This window comes from Anopheles coluzzii, chromosome 2 (assembly GCF_943734685.1).
Source record: "Anopheles coluzzii chromosome 2, AcolN3, whole genome shotgun sequence".
In the NCBI taxonomy this organism is placed as follows: Eukaryota; Metazoa; Arthropoda; class Insecta; order Diptera; family Culicidae; genus Anopheles; species Anopheles coluzzii.
This window is the reverse complement of record NC_064670.1, coordinates 60,343,866-60,362,166: the sequence shown is the minus strand read 5'-3', so window position 1 is coordinate 60,362,166 and position 18,301 is coordinate 60,343,866. Positions and strand designations below refer to the sequence as shown.

The window sequence follows — 18,301 nt, the reverse complement described above, 5'->3', positions numbered from 1 at the left end:
TAATAAAAAGAAAGGGGAATAACCTGTTACTGTATGTACAATGTTGTTGTACGAAAACTCATAGAATTGAATCCAATCCTTCCAAGCTAGTGGGTTGTCTTTGCAATGGATTCTTAGGAAATTCCCTAACATTTTATGTGAATTTTTCAAGGCTCCTATGCTTTCATGGTGATATGCCGTGGAATTTAGTTTTTCAATATTAAGTTGTTTGCAAAGTTCGATGAATAGTTTTGACATAAACTCTGCTCCTCTATCCGTGCAAATGATTTTTGGTATCCCATATTTGAGAATTACTTTTTCTACGAATGCCTTTGCTACCGTTTCCGTTCTTTTGTCTGTAATAGGTGTTGCTGTGATGAATTTAGTAAGATCGCATTGTGTTGTCAAAATATATTCACAACCTTCTACTTTCACAAGTGGTCCTACCAAATCTAAATATATTTTTTCCATGGGCTCGCTAGCAGTAGACGTTATTGTTAATGGTATTTTTGGTTCACTTATCTTTTTGTTCACCTGACACTCTTTACATTTTTTAACCATGTTCCGTACATCTGTATCTATGCCCTTCCATGTATATCGTTGTTTAATGGTTTTCAACATTCTATTTACTCCTGCATATTCTGCTGTAGGCAGAATATGATGATCGTTCATAATGAGCAATTTTAATTCTTTTTCACAATCTTTGATTATTTTTATATCCCTTTGCATTACTACTATTTTTGGAAGGTTTTTTATATTTATCATTTTGATGTTTTCAAGAAGTTTTTTGATCCTCTCATCATATTTCCTTATTACCAGTATCACCTCTTTCCCTATTTCTTTTTTTTCAAAATATCGAGCAATATTCTCCGTAGATGAATTATGCTTTGTGTATCGGGAATTTTGATTTTTTCGTTTGTTGCTACAACATTTTTTATCTCAGGGCAAACTACAAGCTCTACGAATACAGTTTTTGATGAAGGCTGTGGATTGTTCGGAATGTTCTTGTCTGAAGAAGCGTCATTTTGTTTAGAAATCATAGACCTTGTTGTTGTTAGTACTACGTCATGATTGAGTGTTTTGAGATCGTCACTCGACATTCGAGAAAGTGCATCTGCCACCACATTATCAGTTCCTTTTGTATACTGGATCACGAAATCGAACTCCTCTAATGCAAGGCGGAATTTAGTGAGTCTGCTTGATGGGTCAGTCATTGTAAATAAGTAGACCAGCGGTCTATGATCAGTGAAAATTTCGAATGTTTTTCCAAACAAATAGGGACGAAAATGTTTTGTAGCCCACACTACTGCTAGCAATTCCTTTTCTATTGTACCATAGTTTAATTCGGCTTTGTTCAAAGCTCTGCTTGCATAAGCTATGGGTTTCCCATTTTTATTTTGTAAGACTGCACCGATGGCTGTTCCCGATGCATCCGTATGTAATATGAATTTATTATTTTCGCTGAAATCCGGAAAGTCTAAAAGTGGTGGATTTATAAATTTTTGTTTAAGTGTTTCAAATGATTGATTACATTCTGGAGTCCATTTGAAAGGAACATTTTTTCTTGTGAGCATATTAAGCGGCATACAAATGCTAGCAAAATTTTGTATGTGCTTCCTATAGTAATTGGCAAACGCAATGAATCGTTTAACTTGATCTGCGCTGGTTGGTACAGGCCAATTCTTAATACATTCAATTTTTGCTGGATCAGGTTTTATCCCTTCATTAGAAATGTAATGTCCAAGATAAACCAATTCTTTTTTTAGAAAATGACATTTTTCAGGATTTAATTTTAAATTGACTTTTTGTAATCTAGTAAAGGTAGCAATAAGATTTGTATTATGCTCCTGTAAGTTTTTCCCGAAAACAATAATGTCATCAAGATAAACCAAACATTTTTCTTGATTTAGTCCTGACAAAGCAATTGTCATAAGCCTCGAAAAAGTTGATGGGCTGATTTTAAGACCCATAGGTAATCTTGTCATCTGATATTGGCCCGTTGCTGTGGTAAATGCTGTTATTGGACGGTCCTCTTTATTAAGTTGAACTTGGTAGTATCCTTGTGACAAATCAAGGTGCGAGAAATATTTGGCACCAGCCAATGGATCAATTACTTCCTCTATATTAGGAAGTGGAAATTTATCATCTTGTATAACTGAATTTACTTTCCGATAATCTACTACTAGCCGCCATTTTTTCGTATCATTTGATGATTTTTTAGGTACCAATAAAATAGGGCTATTCCAGTCGGATTGAGCGGGTTCAATTATGTTCTCATTCAGCATTTTATTAATCTGTTTTTCTGTTTCACTTTTCTGAAAATATGGCAACCGATATTGCTTTGAATAGCTTGGTGTTACATTAGTTTTTGCTTTAATATTAGCTTGAAGACAGCTTGAAGGTTTAAGAACGTCATTATTGAGACAAAAAATATCGTTAAATTTTAAACACAATTTTGAAATCATTTTTCTTTCATCATCTGTTAAATGTGCTAAATTTAATTCTTTAAGAAGTTGTTTGGCCCTGTCAGTATTTTCATCGTTTCTTTTAAATTCAATTATATTATAAGCTTCAGCAGGTTGAATTATTGGTTTGAAATTTTTAATGGAAGTTGGTTTGTTTGAAAAATTAACTAACTTAACAGGAAGTTTCCCATTTATTGGTGTTGCTAAACTGTTGGCAACAAAAACATGTGGCGATAATTGTTCACTCATTATTACAGACATTTCAGTTGTATCTGTATCAACATATGTAAGTAATTCAGTTCTTGCAGGTATATGAAAATTATTATAATATTTAGGTGGGGTAAAAGAAATTTTCATTTTAGAAAAATCAAAAATAGCATTAAATTGTTTTAAGAAATTGGTACCAATTAACCCATTAATATCTGACGGTAAATTATTTAGTACATGAAAACGAATAGGATATTTATTATTATCAATAGTTATTGTCGTGTCGATATATCCCATAGTTTGAGTATTGCCATTAAGGCCTCTGACCATAAACTTATTATGAGGATTAATATATACATGGTTGGGAATACATCGTTGTGCAATAATGCAACAAGATGCTCCGCTATCGATAATAAATTTGATTTTTTTTGAAAAAAGGTGACCAAAAATTTTAACGGTTTTGATTATATCAAAATCAACAAAATAAATCCAACAAATTTACGTCTTCCTCTTCCTGCGTTGGTGCATCATTGGCTGAAAAGTTTTCGTGTTGATGTGTGTTGTTTGGATTTGACCTATTTGGCAAAAATGATGAACTTCCACGAAATGCGTAATTGTTTCCCCTTTGATTTCCTCTTAAGTATCGAAAACCAGATGGTCGGCGATAACCACCTCGGGCTCGCATGGGTGGTCGATTGTACCAGTTTTTTCGATGGTTCCACAATGCATCATGGTTTCCATCATTGTTTTCAAATTCAGAGGAACATTCCAAAGCATCAGAAGGGTCATTTTTACAGCGAATTTTTCTTTTAGGAGTTTAAGCGCCTCCTCAATTGTATTAGCAGGGGTGATAACTCCATGCGCTACGCCTGTCAGTGTGGTTCTCAAAAATTTTAAAAAGTGATGCTCATCTACACCTTCTGAATATTCTCGAAACAACTCAACACTTTCTATATAATTCGCAAGGTCTTTTGAATTACCATCATATGGTTTAATTAGTTTTAATCCTAAATTCAAGTCAAGTTTTGTCGTCATTGTCGCGTTTTTGTTTGTCTGCTTGTTGCAAGTTTTTTGTCTGAACACTACCGAACCCACAGCCGCCACCAATTCTGTACTCACCTTCGGTTTTGTTGTTTTGTTTCTGATCGCACTTTTCCGCTCATCCACAGCGCTGCGGGTTGCTTTCTTCATTAGGTTATCGGTAGACAAAGGCGAGATAGGCTGCTCGCTTAGGAATTTTCACGTAACTGTACACACACTAAAGTGATGATTTGATGATCGACGTTGCGGGTGTTGCTTGTCTTGTCACCAAAGTTTTAGCCTGCTGCACACAAAAGCGATGAACTCGATGATCCACGGTGTTGCTTGTATTGTCGCCCAAAATTTCTGCCTGGCACGTACAATAAACAAAGACACGATTGTCACCAAAATTTTTGCCTGTTGCACACAAAAGCGACGAACTCGATGATCCGACGGTGAGGGTGTTGCTCGTATTGTCGTCCAAAATTTCTGCCTGACACACACACACAATAGACAACGAACACGATGATCCACGATGAGGGGCGTTGTTTGTTTTGTCACCACAACTCTAGCCTGATGCACACAAAAGCGACGAACTCGATGATCCTCGGTAAGGGTGTAACTTGTATTGTTACCCAAAACCTCTGCCTGACACACACAATAGACAACGAACGCGATTGTCACCAATTTTTTTTTTCTTGATGCACACAAAAGCGACGAACTCGATGATCCACGGTGAGGGTGTTGCTCGTATTGTTTTCCAAAATTTCTGCCTGACACACACACACTAGACAACGAACACGATGATTCACGATGAGGGGCGTTGTTTGTTTTGTCACCAAAACTTTTTTTTTTTTTTTACATGCACACTAATACAGCGAACTGGTGTCACAAGAGGGCCGGAACGGTTGCTGCTCTTCACACGTTAACTTTTTTTTCTCTTCTTTTTTTTTACACTCAGTAGGCGATGAACTCAGTGAGGCGATGACAGTAACAGTTATTTCGATTTTGTTTTTTTTTTTCTTAATTTTTTTTTTTTTTTTTTACGCCAAACACTATTGCTCTGGTTCAATCATGTGACGCATTTTTATATGGACACATTACACCGCACTTTGCTACTGCTGCTCTTTTGATGTCACAATGCAAGAAATATCACTTCTGCACGTATGGCAATGTTATACGTATGCCATATTTAGCGTTTTCCCAATATGTTGCTGTTGCTCCTGGCAGGATCGCCATGTTATGTTCTTTCAAAATATTAAATAAACAGGATGTGTTTAGTTGGAGCTTGGACGCTAAATCATGCGCAGCGTGAGCTGCGCATTCCTTTTTATTCGAAACTGACAGTATGTCAAGACGGATCGCTATCGCTTAAACCGTGCACAACGGTTTCAGGTCATGGCAATATTGGTCATAATGCCATAACAAACGTACCCTTCGGGTTGTTTCATGTAAATGGTCTCTGCTAAATCTCCATTAAGATAAGCATTCTTTACATCAACGTGTTTAACAATCATATTTTTCTGGCTAGCTACAGTTAGCAGTACTCTAAAAGTAGTCTGTTTCATTACTGGAGAAAATATCTCATCATAATCTGTTCTGTAAGCCGGTCTCGTAGTACAGTCGTCAACTCGTACGACTTAACAACATGCCAAACATGTTGTTGAGCCAAAGAAAAAAAAATCTGTTCCGAATTTTTGTGCAAATCCCTGCGCAACTAGTCTAGCTTTGTAACGAGTTGTATTGTTATCCTCATTTACTTTGGTTTTAAAAACCCATTTACAACCTATTGGTTTAGAATCGGTTGGTAGCTTGACTAAGTCCCAGGTGTTGTTATCAAGGAGTGATTGGTATTCCTCATCCATTGCCTCTCGCCACTTACTAGCATCTTCACTATGTAAAGCTTCATTTACAGTACGTGGATCATGCATTATGGCTTGGCTGGTTGTATGATTCGCAACTAATCCATGTAAATCTGGAGGATCAACAAGGGTCTCAGTTTCATGGTCTACACCAGAAATACAACGAACTGCTATTTCTGGTCCTACATAGTCGTTGTAACGTGTTGGTAACTTGTGAGACCTTTCACTACGACTTAATGTTTCTGTATGTTGCGTTTGAGATGCTTCAACCAGGTTATCAGAAAGTGTAGGATCATAAATTCGGGTTTGTTCACTGTCTGGGAGTATCTCTTGAATGTGACTACTACATTTGTTTATGAAAATAACGACTTCTCATAACGTCTTTCCTTTCAGGATAATAAAGCCTATATGCCTTAGCAGTTTCGTCATATCCTACGAGTATTACTTCCTTAGACTTCGTATCGCATTTCAATCGCTTTTGCTTTGGAATGTGTGCCATCGCTTTTGATCCAAACACACGAATGTGAGTGAGGTTAGGCTTGCGACCACTCCCAGCTTCTTCCGGAGTTAGATTATGCCCCTTCGTGGGTGATCTATTAATGAGATACTTGGCCGTTAGAACAGCTTCCGCCCAAAAGGGTTTGGGTAAATTTGCATCAAACAGCATGCAACGCGCTTTTTCTACTACTGGGGGCCTTCACGATTCTAGTTAGTTTTTTGTATGGAGTTTGACAGTTGGAGGCTGAAATCATGTAAACAATCCATACAAAACCACACAAAAAACTAGCCTGCGATTTTCAGTCTAGAAAATTTTAGCCTAAAAGCTAGAATTAGATTCGAGTACCTGCTCGAAAACACGGTGTTGTCTACATTTATCCCAAAGTGCATTAAAGAGATCAGGTGGTGGAATATAGAATCAAAGTGTATGTAGTCCAGGTGGTCTCATAGCATTTTTTCATAACCAATTTTCAACATCACTTTTTGAAAGAACGAGTGAAAACTTTTGCTCCAACGAGCTTTCTGGAGGCTTGACGAATACTCAAAACACTCTTAAAATCTTCATTCAGAAGCAGAAGCGATAAAAATCAGCCTTCTAAATTCATACACCTTGAGATAAGCCCACCTGTATATTATACTCAATTAGATAGCTGGTCGAAAACTGCTATACAATGCAAACAGCTGACAGGCTGAAATTTTAGCCTACGAAATTCAAACGGAAAGGGCCCCACTGTTCTATTGAACCTTTCCGCTAGGCCATTTTGTTCTGAGGTATACTCGGTTGAAGTTTGATGTTTGATCCCTAGTTCTTTTAACCTGTTTTGTAATAATTGGTTCGTATATTCCTTTCCATTGTCACTACGCAATATTTTTAGTTTGCGTCCGGTCTCTCTTTCCGCTTTGGTACGAAAATCTTCAAAAGCTCCTAATACTTCCGCTTCAGATTTTTGTTTTAAGAAATATACTGCAACTCTTCTAGTTTTATCGTCTATGAACGTTATAAAATATCGCTTTCCTCCTAATGACGTTTCTTCCATTGGACCGCATATGTCCGAATGAACGATTTCTAACGATTTCTAACAATTTCGGCTCGACTGCCTATCTTAGGAAATGGGAGACGACACTCTTTTCCTTTCGCACTTATTACGCAATTTTCAGACTAAATCCCATTAAAAGTTATACCGGATGCTAATCCATCTTTTAACATCTTCAAATTGCTATAATTAAGGTGTCCCATTCTTCTATGCCATGTAGCTGAATCTACCGCTTTAGATGAAACCGCCATCGCAAAACTATCTTTTCTCTCTTCTAACGGGAATAAGCCATTCGTAACGTCGTGACTACCGGTTGCAATAACAATGCCGTTTGGTCCAATCACTTTTACGCCTTTGTTGGTAAAATAAACTTCTTTGCCCTGTCGGACTATTTGGCTAATCGATAATAAATTGTTTGCTATTCCCGGAACATACTTCACATTTTCTACGTTAACCGTTGTGCCCTTTGGAATGCATTTAGTGTTAAACCTGAGAGCCTTTCGCAATAATTTCCATCGCTTGTTTATCCGCTGCTCTTACACTACCACTTGCCGCACACTCGTTTTCTAACAAATTACGATTGTTCGTGAAATGTTCAGACGCACCTGAATCGAAGTACCACGCATCGTTATTCGCACCACTCATTGTTCCCACTGTTCCCAGCACCATGCTTAACGAAGACGCATTAACTGTACAGTTTCGGGCAATATTCCCGAACTTACCGCAACGCCTGCACTTCGGTCCCTTTGTCTGCTTCGATGGTGCACCTTGTTGATTTCTCGGCTGCCATTGATGCTTCGTCGTTCCAAGAAAGACCGCCTTTTCAGATGACGCACTCGATTTGTATTCCTGCAGCAACATAGCTTTTATGATATCGCCAGTTATCGCCGTTCCAGAATTTTCTAGCGCCATGATCATCGGCTTGTACTCATCAGGTAACCCGGCGAGAAGTAACGTGCCGATCCACTCTTCACTGATGTCGAAACCAATACCACGCAACTGGTGTGCTGTACCCACTATGACGTTCACGAAACTTTCCATAGACGCACACGATGCTAACGTTGTGTTGATGAGTTTCCTTAGAAGTCCTACACGACGCGTTAGTCCCGTATCCTCGAACGCTGCTTCCAGCTTCTTCCACACGTCCCGCGCTGTTTCCGCATTTTTAACATGGACGTAATTGATCGGGTCCAACAGCAAAATAATTTTTGCTCTCGCTTTCCGGCACTTCTGCTTGTTCACTTTCGTCTCATCTTCCGGTTTTACCGCCTGCCACAGGTCCTCCAGCTCAAGGAAAGTTTCTACAGCAAACTTCCACGTTGGCCAATTTTCACGACCAACAAGCCATTGAATCGACGGTAAATTATTTGCAGAACTAGTAGCCATTTTGTTTTACTGAGTTGGGTCTGGGCCCATAACCTATTGGACACACGTCTGGATGGTTCGAGTACAGATAATAGAGTGAGAGTTTATTTACAAGTGTATACAATAGTTCATGCTTTCGGGTTGGACAATACCCAACATCTGTCAAATGACAGTTCGACCCAACTAATCTACAATGACAGTTCACTTCAACCAACACTTTTGTCAAGCAACTTTTGTTATTGTGTTGTTCCACCAAGACAACGCACCGTGCCACAAGTCATTGAGAACGATGGCAAAAATTCATTAATTGGGCTTCGAATTGCTTCCCCACCCACCGTATTCTCCAGATCTGGCCCCCAGCGACTTTTTCTTGTTCTCAGATCTCAAAAGGATGCTCGTAGGGAAAAAATTTGGCTGCAATGAAGAGGTGGCCGCCGAAACTGAGGCCTATTTTGAGGCAAAACCGAAGGAGTACTACCAAAATGGTATCAAAAAATTGGAAGGTCGTTATAATCGTTGTATCGCTCTTGGAGGGAACTATATTGAATACTAAAAACGAATTTTGACAAAAAAATGTGTTTTTCTTTGTTAGACCGGGGACTTATCAGCGAACCTGTTAGCTATCGGCTTCAGTCTTCGTGTTGAGTGTTTAGGGGCGCCACAAATGTGGTCCCTAATTTTGTAAAGAAGGATACGCAACACGCTTTGCGAACTACGTTTTGGTAGAGTTCGATTTATTCCTTTTTCTTTTAAGCCGCGGAACAGTGAGTTCGGGAGAGACGCGAAAACTACTGTTGTTCGTTCGAGAGTTCCCGGAGAAGAAGTGTGTGTTGGGTAAGCCGGACGGATATGCACGTGTCGGAGTTGAAACGTTTAGGACGAGAGAGAGCGTGTATGGAGCAAGCCACCGTTTTTATAGCTGCGGTGCAGCATGCTACCACTGTTTGTCCTGCTCTAGCTTTGCGTGCAGTCCCTGCCTAACTAGCCCGTTAAACATTTTCTGTCGGTAGTTCTAGGTGTGCGCACCAGATGGCGCTCTGGTCGCTACAGGATTCCCCTCCTAGATCGGTGTTATCGGTATCGCAGAGGAATTACTACTCTTCGTTGAGATCTGGTAACACCGGTCGATACGTTTTGATCCTTGCGTAAGATAGGCGGTGGTGGGGCGAAGCTGGTGGTTGCTCTGGCTGGTTGTAGCAACGGCGTGGGTGATGTTCGTGTGGCGCGGTTCCGGGACATCGGCAGTTGGTTTGTTGACGGCAGCAGTGTGGTCGAAGGCGACTGTGTGGCCGCTGGCTGCTGATCTGGTAGCGACGACTGGTTGTACGATGGCGGCTGGTCGTGCGACGACGGTCGGGGCATCGGAGTTGTGAGTCGCTGGCTCATCGTCGTTTATTGCGTCGACGGTGGTTGGGCCACCGGAGTAGCGTATCCTTGGCTCGTCAGCAGTTGGTCGGGTGACGGTTGTTGTGGGGCTGACGAGATTATTCCTTCGGTTGTACATGCTGGCTTTATGCGGTCGACGGACACAAGCGAGGGGTGTTCGTTTAGTAGGATCTGAAAAGACTTTGAATTTCGAGTAAGTACTTGGTATGGGCCGTGATAAGGTGTGGTTAACGCGGGACGGACGGTGTCATTGCGCACAAACACATGCGAGCATTTGTTCAAGTCGGAGTGCACAAACGATGTTCGGTTGGTGTGCCAGGCGGTGTTAGAAGGTCGAATTTTGCTCATCGCTTCCCGGAGTGTCTTGGCAAAGTCGGACTGGTTCACCATGGCCGGTTGCGGTTTTTCGATGAGGAATTCGGCGGGAATGGTGAGGGTCGTTCCGTACACGAGTTCTGCAGGAGACGCATTAATATCGTTCTTGAATGTAGTGCGTAATCCAAGCATTATGAGTGGGAGATGCTCGCTCCACTTCGATGTATCTTTACAGCAAATTGCAGCATTGAGAGTGCGATGCCATCTCTCGATCAACCCGTTTGCCTGCGGGTGATACGCGGTCGTTTGAATGTGTTTTGTTCCAAGAGCTCGCGTCAACTCCTTGAACAGGGCGGACTCGAATTGTCGTCCCTGATCGGTTGTCACGTGAGACGGAACTCCGAATCGTGCAATCCAATGGTACAGCAGTGCTGATACAACCGTAGTCGCGGTGATGTCTGGAATCGGTATAGCTTCCGGCCAGCGGGTATATCGGTCTATGATCGTGAGGCAGTATCGGTTGCCGTTGCTAATTGGAAATGGCCCGATGATATCGATGTTTATATGGCTGAACCTGTCTTGCGTTGCCGGGTACGGTACGAGCGGGCTTTTCGTGTGTCTGCCTATCTTAGCGCGTTGGCATGTCAAGCAGTTTCTGGCGAATTCCTGAGCGTCCCTTTTGATATCCAGCCAAACAAATCGCTCTGTCATTAATTTGGCAGTGGCTCTCGCTCCAGGATGGCTAAGGTCGTGTACGGCGTGTAGAAGCTGATTCCAGAATGATCTTGTGATGTACGGTCGAATTATACCACCAGGGCAGTCGGCGTATAGCGATTGGGTGCTTCCTGGTATCGGCGTTTTTTGAAGGAAAAGGTCGGTTGGTGTTTTACCGCTGAGTATATCGGCGAGCTCAGGGTCGTTTGTTTGCTCTTCGGCGAGACGTTCAAAATCGATTGCAGGTGATGCGTTTACAATTTCGATCCGTGAGAGTAGGTCGGCGGTGATGTTTTCTTCTCCCAATACGTGGCGAATGTCGGTGGAGAATTGCCCAATGAAGTCGAGTTGTCTGGCTCGATGCGGCGAGGAGCTGTCAAGAGTCTGGCGAAAAGCGAAAGTTAAAGGTTTGTGGTCCGTGTAGATGCAGAATTCACGACCCTCTAACTGATACCGAAAGTGTCGTACAGCCAGATAAATAGCGGTCAACTCGTGGTCGTATGTTGAGTAGTTGAGCTGTGCCTTCTCAAACTTTTTGGAGAAAAATCCTAAGGGCTGGAGTTGGCTGTCGTTACGTTGGTGGAGAACGGCTCCAGCGGCGAAGTCGGAAGCGTCTGTCCAGAGTGACAACTCTGCGTTTAAGGCAGGGTGAGCTAAAAACGCGGCTTGTTGTAGCTGCTCTTTACATCGGTCGAATGCTTCGCTAGATTCGGGCGTCCACTTTAGCGGTGTCTTGTCCTTCTTCTTGTTCCCCGGTGTCATCTCAAGTAGGATGCTTTGTGTCGTCAGGGCATGTGGCAAGAAGCGTCGATAATAATTGATCATCGCGAGGAATTTCTTCAGCTCCATTATCGTCGCTGGTTTACTCAACTCGCTGATCGCTCGTACCCGTTCTGGGAGAGGACGTATTCCTTCTGCGTTGACCAAGAGGCCAAGAAAGGCAATTTCACTTCGGTTGAATTCGCATTTGGCCGGATTGATGGCCAGGTGTGTTAATGGACAAACATAGAACGACGTAGTTGTACACCGAAGAACCCTGCACAACAAATGACACCATACACCAATATGTCAATCTGACAGAATATATTTCTCTTTGCTTTTGTTAACTGAACCGAACGCACGTGTATTTACTTTGCTCCGCATATCACATTTTCCTTTCGCTCTGCTTTTAAGGTGGTGTTGTTCGAGACGCTGAAATAGCTGGCGCAGGTGTTCGTGGTGTTCTTCCTCTGACGACGAGGCGACAATCATATCGTCTATGTATGGGAACACGAAGTCGAGACCTCGGAGGACATCGTGAATGAGTCGCTGAAAAGTCTGCGCAGCGTTTCGTAGGCCGAAGGGCATCGTGGTGAACTCGAATAATCCGAAGGGGGTTGTGATCGCCGTCTTCGGTATATCTTCGGGATGTATCGGGATTTGGTGATATGCCTTGTGCAGGTCAACCTTAGAAAAGATGCTTTTTCCCTGCAAATGCATAGTAAAATCCTGCAAGAAGGGTAGTGGGTAACGGTCGGGAATTGTTTTCGCGTTGAGGGCCCTGTAATCGCCACAGGGTCGCCACGTCCCGTCTGCTTTTTTCGTCATGTGCAGAGGACTGGCCCAGCTGCTGTTAGATGGTCGGCACACTCCTAGCTGTAGGAGAGACTCGAACTCGGCGCGAGCTGCAGCGTATTTTTCGGGGGACAACCTACGCGGACGGGCGAAGGTCGGTTGTCCAGTAGTCTCTATGTGGTGCGTGACGTCGGATTGCAGGAGCGTTCCGGGCGCGGTCCGTGCAGTCAACCCAGGGAACTCCCTCAACAAGGTGGCGATTGGCGAGGTCGAATCGCACACCTTTACGGTTGGCTCCCCAGGATGTGGATCAGGAACACCCGGCGTTCGTAAGTTGCTTAAGGCATCTACGAGGCATTTGTCGCGCAAGTCCACTAAAAGGTGAAAATGCTGGAGGAAATCGGCTCCTATTATTGCGGTACCCACGTCTGCGATCACGAAGTTCCACAGAAAGGCGCGTCTAAGACCAAGATCCAACGTGTAGAGTGACTCTCCATACACTTGGATAGGCGTACTGTTAGCGGCAAATAGTTTCATGGTCGATGGTTTGCAAGGAACGGAGCTGTGCTGTCGAGGTATTACGGAGACATCGGCGCCGGTGTCGATAAGAAAGGGTTGGTTAGTTTTATAGTCTTTGATAATAAGGCGATGACTGGCCGATGATATCGAATCGACTAGAAGCTGGACGTCTCCCACGTTCCGTCATGCAGAAGTAGTAGGAGTACCGTTATTTTGAGGACGGCTGTTAAACGAGCACGGAGCGCGGCAGTTACGCGCTTGCTGTCCGTATCGGTCGTGGTAGAAACAATAGCCGTTAGTGTTAAGATTAGTAGCCTGGTTCGTGTTGCGATTGCGAGAGCGTGACCGGGCCCGTGAGCGTTCACGAGCTTGGTTCTGGTTCATTAGAGTTTCTAAACGTTGACTCAGCTCGGCTACCTGTCGTGAAAGGCGGTTGACCTCCTCATTCCGTACCTCGGCGATGGTTTGGTACGGACCGGTGCGATTGTACAAGGCGAAAGAGTCGACCACTGAATCGGCCACCTTAACTTTCTCGTCGGCGTTCTGAGAGGAAGCGATTACGGCGGACTGAACGTAGGGCGGCAGCCGACCGATCCAAAGATCGATCAACATGGAGTCGGTCATTACACCGTTTGCTGTTCGCCGCATCTCGGCTAGCAGTTGAGAAGGCTTACGGTCGCCGAGGCTCATTTCGGATAGCAAACGGTGTAGGCGGCTTCGCTGAGACTCTTCGAAATGCTGTATGATGGCTTTCTTCGCGGATTCGTAGCGGTCGGTACTTGGTACGCTGTCGAGAATGGGACGCAAATCGGGAGGAATTCGCGTAGGGATCTGTGTTTTCAGGATGTTAAAACGTCTAACATGATGGTGCGGAGAAATATTCCAGGCGTCGAACCAGTTCTCCAAGGCGTAGAAGAACGTATGGATGTCAGCAGTATCCAATTCGGGCGGCTTGAGACGCATGGCGTTCACGGTCTCGACTTGGAACTCCGGAAGGTCGGTAGAGGCGTCACGAGCGAGAGGGGTTATATCGATTAAGTATGGACTCGGTGTGGGGAGTCCAGCGGCGGGGCTGGCGACCACCGCAGGACTGACGGCCACCGCAGGGCTGATGGCAACTGCAGGGCTGGCGACCGGCGCTGCACCTTGTTGCGGGCTACGCTGCATCTTTCCGCGTCAGGGTTAGTAGTGAATAAAAAGGGTGGATCTTACCTTAATTGTTCACGTAACCAGGGTGTCGTCGTTGCGGTCGATCGGTATGAAAACGCTTCAGAAGCAGCATGCGTCGTCTTCCTTCTCGGGTGGAGAAAATGGCGTTTCCTCACTTGCGATGAAATGGTGCACAGAAAATGGCGGCGTCGTTCTTCTTGTCAGCTGGATCCAAGCGGGTTCGCCTTCGAGCGAAAAAATCGTGATGGCGGCGATGTGTCACTACTGCTACGGCTGGATAATTAGCGTGCGCAACTCGACGTTGGTGTCTTCCTTCTTGATCGCACCCGCAGATGGAAGCGCACACAAACGGAAAAAATTCCCAGTAGCACGAGGTGTAGAAACAGCTTGCGAGGCGGTGATCGGCGTCGAGGAGACCACCAGCGGAGATTGTCGTCGATCCGCTTCCTGGAATTGCGTCGATTGCGTCAGCCGTCGAAAGAAGAATGGAATTTTCTGCTGCACCGATGATGGTGTGTGTGCGCTTGTCGCGCTTCGAGGCGGCGCGCGTGTGCGGGTGATTCTTTTGTTTGCCGAATGCAGGAACGCTCCGTGTAGCTACGGGCGCACTAACCCAAGTAGCAGAGCCGAAGTTGTTCAGAGATTTTTCTGTGTGCCAAAGCGAGATATCCTGTCTTCTCTCTCTAGATTTTGGATGGCAAACCGCCACGCGTAGATATGTGTGCGTGTGACGAAAAATGATGGATGAAAAATGCGAGGAGCGGGGTCTGAAGTCTTTCGTTGGTCACACACACATGCATCTACCAGCGGATTGCGCTTCACCGTGTCTACCCATCTTTCTCGATCTACCATGATTTTTTCTGCTATCGCACCATCCGGGTGTTAGGCATCCTCAGTCTGTCCAGAACTTTCGTTGTGGAAGGATGTGCGGGAGTGATGTGCGATTTCTTGTGTCCCCTACTTTCCTTGTTTACGTTTTGCGCAGTGTTGTTTTTTCTTCCATTGTGGAATGATTTATCCTAGCTAACTTGTTGAGGTAAGTTTCTTGATCTCATATTTGCTGCAATGTACTAATTCAACTAATGCTTATCGGTTTCTAAGTTACAGGTGCATGCGACATTCATCAACGCCTACCTGTTGCCATCATCAACAATCTTCAAAGTGGGTGACGGAAGGAAATTGTTTTTCAGTTTTAAAATATTAAGATAAGTGTTGCTCTCATCATATACGTAAAACTATCCAAAGTAATACGTATTATATACATTAATTATTGGTTTATTTTTATTGACACCGCTCAGCACAACTCAGCCACAAAACAACGCACTGGATTGCGCTAAGAACCTGTCGAAACGCGCGCAGCCCGCGGGCGCGGTAGAAGAAAGGAAGAACGAGAGGAGGAAAAACTAAAGCCGGCGCGCAGCTCTGATGGTACCCCGTACGCGGTAAGAAGAAAAAAGATCGAGAGGAGGAAGAACGGTAAATTTGGAAGGGGGTGACCGTTCTGTCGTCTACACAGTGTGAGTATGCCAAAGCACGTGTTGGAAGGGAGAGAAAAAGTATGGAATAAACCGCATGCGAATGTGTGCATACAGCAAAAGTAAACATGTGTGCCTCATCATTTCTATAAGCAATCCGAAAAGGGGGTGGAGCAAACACATTGGTATGCGTGAGGCGCAGAAGAAATCAGAGCGTTATAGTATGTGTGAACGCGATCGTTCGGGTGGAAGGTGTCTATGTGGGCGTGAAACCACATTTCCACTTCTACTGCAAGTGGGCACGTAAATGGGTACATATGAGTACAGGACGATCCCATACAAAACTTCGGCTTTTGCAGACTGGGAACACGGCGTTGCTGCGTTTTTTCGTCGGCCCGCACTCAACGTCCTGTGTATGATGAAAGGGCGCTCGTTGCGCACTTTACAGGAAAAGGGGGGAGGAGGCCAGCCGCGTTGCCAGTACCTCTAACGCTGGTAGCACTCCCGGTCGTAGGCACACACACACACGCGTTGTCTTCTCTGCGTCGATCTCCGATGCCGGTGGCACGTTTAAACACGTTCAACACGGAACAAAAGTTTGCGATGCGTAGTACACACACACACACTCACGTACGAATTCGCGGCGTCGGTTGCGGATCACGTCGGGTTCACCAGTTTTAGGGGCGCCACAAATGTGGTCCCTAATTTTGTAAAGAAGGATACGCAACACGCTTTGCGAACTACGTTTTGGTAGAGTTCGATTTATTCCTTTTTCTTTTAAGCCGCGGAACGGTGAGTTCGGGAGAGACGCGAAAACTACTGTTGTTCGATCGAGAGTTCCCGGAGAAGAAGTGTGTGTTGGGTAAGCCGGACAGATATGCGCGTGTCGGTGTTGAAACGTTTAGGACGAGAGAGAGCGTGTATGGAGCAAGCCACCGTTTTTATAGCTGCGGTGCAGCATGCTTCCACTGTTTGTCCTGCTCTAGCTTTGCGTGCAGTCCCTGCCTAACTAGCCCGTTAAACATTTTCTGTCGGTAGTTCTAGGTGTGCGCACCAGATGGCGCTCTGGTCGCTACAAGTGCTATACTTGAACTTGCAATCCAGCTATACTATCCCTAAATATTAGTATAATAAATAGCTTGATGTAGTTTAATATATATAAGGCCGCAAATACACGATGCGCGTTTCCGTGGTAGCACGTACGAATGACAATTCATTTCTATGGCTGTTATTATACGCGTTTCCGCGGGCGCGAAAACGCGCGTCGTGTATTTGCGGCCTTACACTTTTTCAATCTACCATTATGTTACAATACCTTCTCTGAATTAAACATGTAGCTTTGACCTCACTTGCAAGTTCCTTTGACTAAATATTCTAGTATTCTATATTATCCTATCGGCTTGTAATCGACGGGACAAATGTAGTCGTCCTGCGTGTCTATAATGAGCATGCCTATTAATGATGTGTTTGGTTGATAGATAACACGATGCTGGATATGATTTTAGTATTGTATGTTATCCTATCTAGCTACTGTTTTAACCCTTTCCTCATATGTCTATTTGTTGCGGGCGCTAGCAGCGCCGCACGACATTGGTACTCTGGGTTGTCGTGGCCGTGCGACAACTGTCAGACGTTTCGGTATCAGCGATCGGGAGGCTGCGATCGCCCAACCGACATTATCGCGCGACAATTTCCAATTTTGTATGAGAAAAAACGGGCTCAAAACGTTCTCAAATCGTGCTCATTAGCAGCACTAAAGAGCACATTTCTGCAACGGTGCGACAGCGTGTATCATACATGTAGTTTCTGTATGCTACATTATTGTTCAATTTCTTTCATTCTCTCCTCTCTCCCAAAACAAACACAGACTCTCTCTAATTTTTCCGTTCCACACATTCGCTCTTTATTTTACCTCTTTACCTCTACTCACACATACACTTTTCAATACTCACACAATTCTCACTGCCGAAAACCGGTGCGGGATACACACGTACCTGCCTTCTCTCCTCGTTCTTCCTATAATCCAGCGTTGTCTTCGTCGAATTGTGTCCACACGTTAAAAATTCTTCCTGCTTGCCTCCCTCTCGCTGCTCCCACATGCTGCGCTAGCGCGCTGGATGATCGTCCCTACCTTCCTGCCGCTTCTCCTCTACCAGGCGGTAGCACGTTGGAGGATCGTTCCTGCCTCTCCTGTCCTTTTGTTTTTGGCACTGCTGGTGCAAGAGGGAAATATTATCTATTTTGAAAACCGCTGTTCCATTAAACGCGAAGCATAATACTTACCAACCAATTGATTATTTCTATCGTGGTCCCTGCTCACTTACATTTGTGCGTGTGTTACGATTTGCTATAGAAAACGAAATTGATTTGATATCACCAATTATTAATTCCATTCAGTTTGATACAGATTGATATTATTCTTTATTAAAAGCTGTACTTACCAAATAATTTTTTCCGTACTGATTTCACGAGAGAAAAAAACGGGCACGTATCGATGCGGCCTACCGCTTGCAAACTTGATTTCACACTACCACATTTTCATGTGAACGTGAAGCAGCGCCTTCCTCGGGTGGCTATACATGTATTCCCCGATATACACCTCACACTCGATATACGCGATTTAGCTGTACGCTTTTTGTCTAAATTTGAAAGTTCTTTGAGCAAATTGTACAAATTTGACACATCGAATATCAAATTCAAAATAAATTCCCTTTTGGTCGAATATTAAAAACCATTTC

At 44.0% G+C, this 18,301-nt stretch overlaps 1 protein-coding gene across 1 annotated transcript; it reads right to left on the bottom strand.

Annotated features, from left to right (window-relative positions):
- Positions 1–13,101: 13,101 nt before the first annotated feature.
- LOC120961177 (uncharacterized) lies at positions 13,102–14,085 on the bottom strand. Its single transcript, XM_040384866.2, has one exon. The coding sequence runs from the start codon at positions 14,083–14,085 to the stop codon at positions 13,102–13,104; it is 984 nt and encodes a 327-aa protein (XP_040240800.2).
- Positions 14,086–18,301: the final 4,216 nt, after the last annotated feature.

Excerpts from the sequence above, each read along its gene's own strand:
- LOC120961177 (XM_040384866.2), bottom strand. The coding sequence starts at position 14,085 with ATGCAGCGTAGCCCGCAACAAGGTGCAGCGCCGGTCGCCAGCCCTGCA.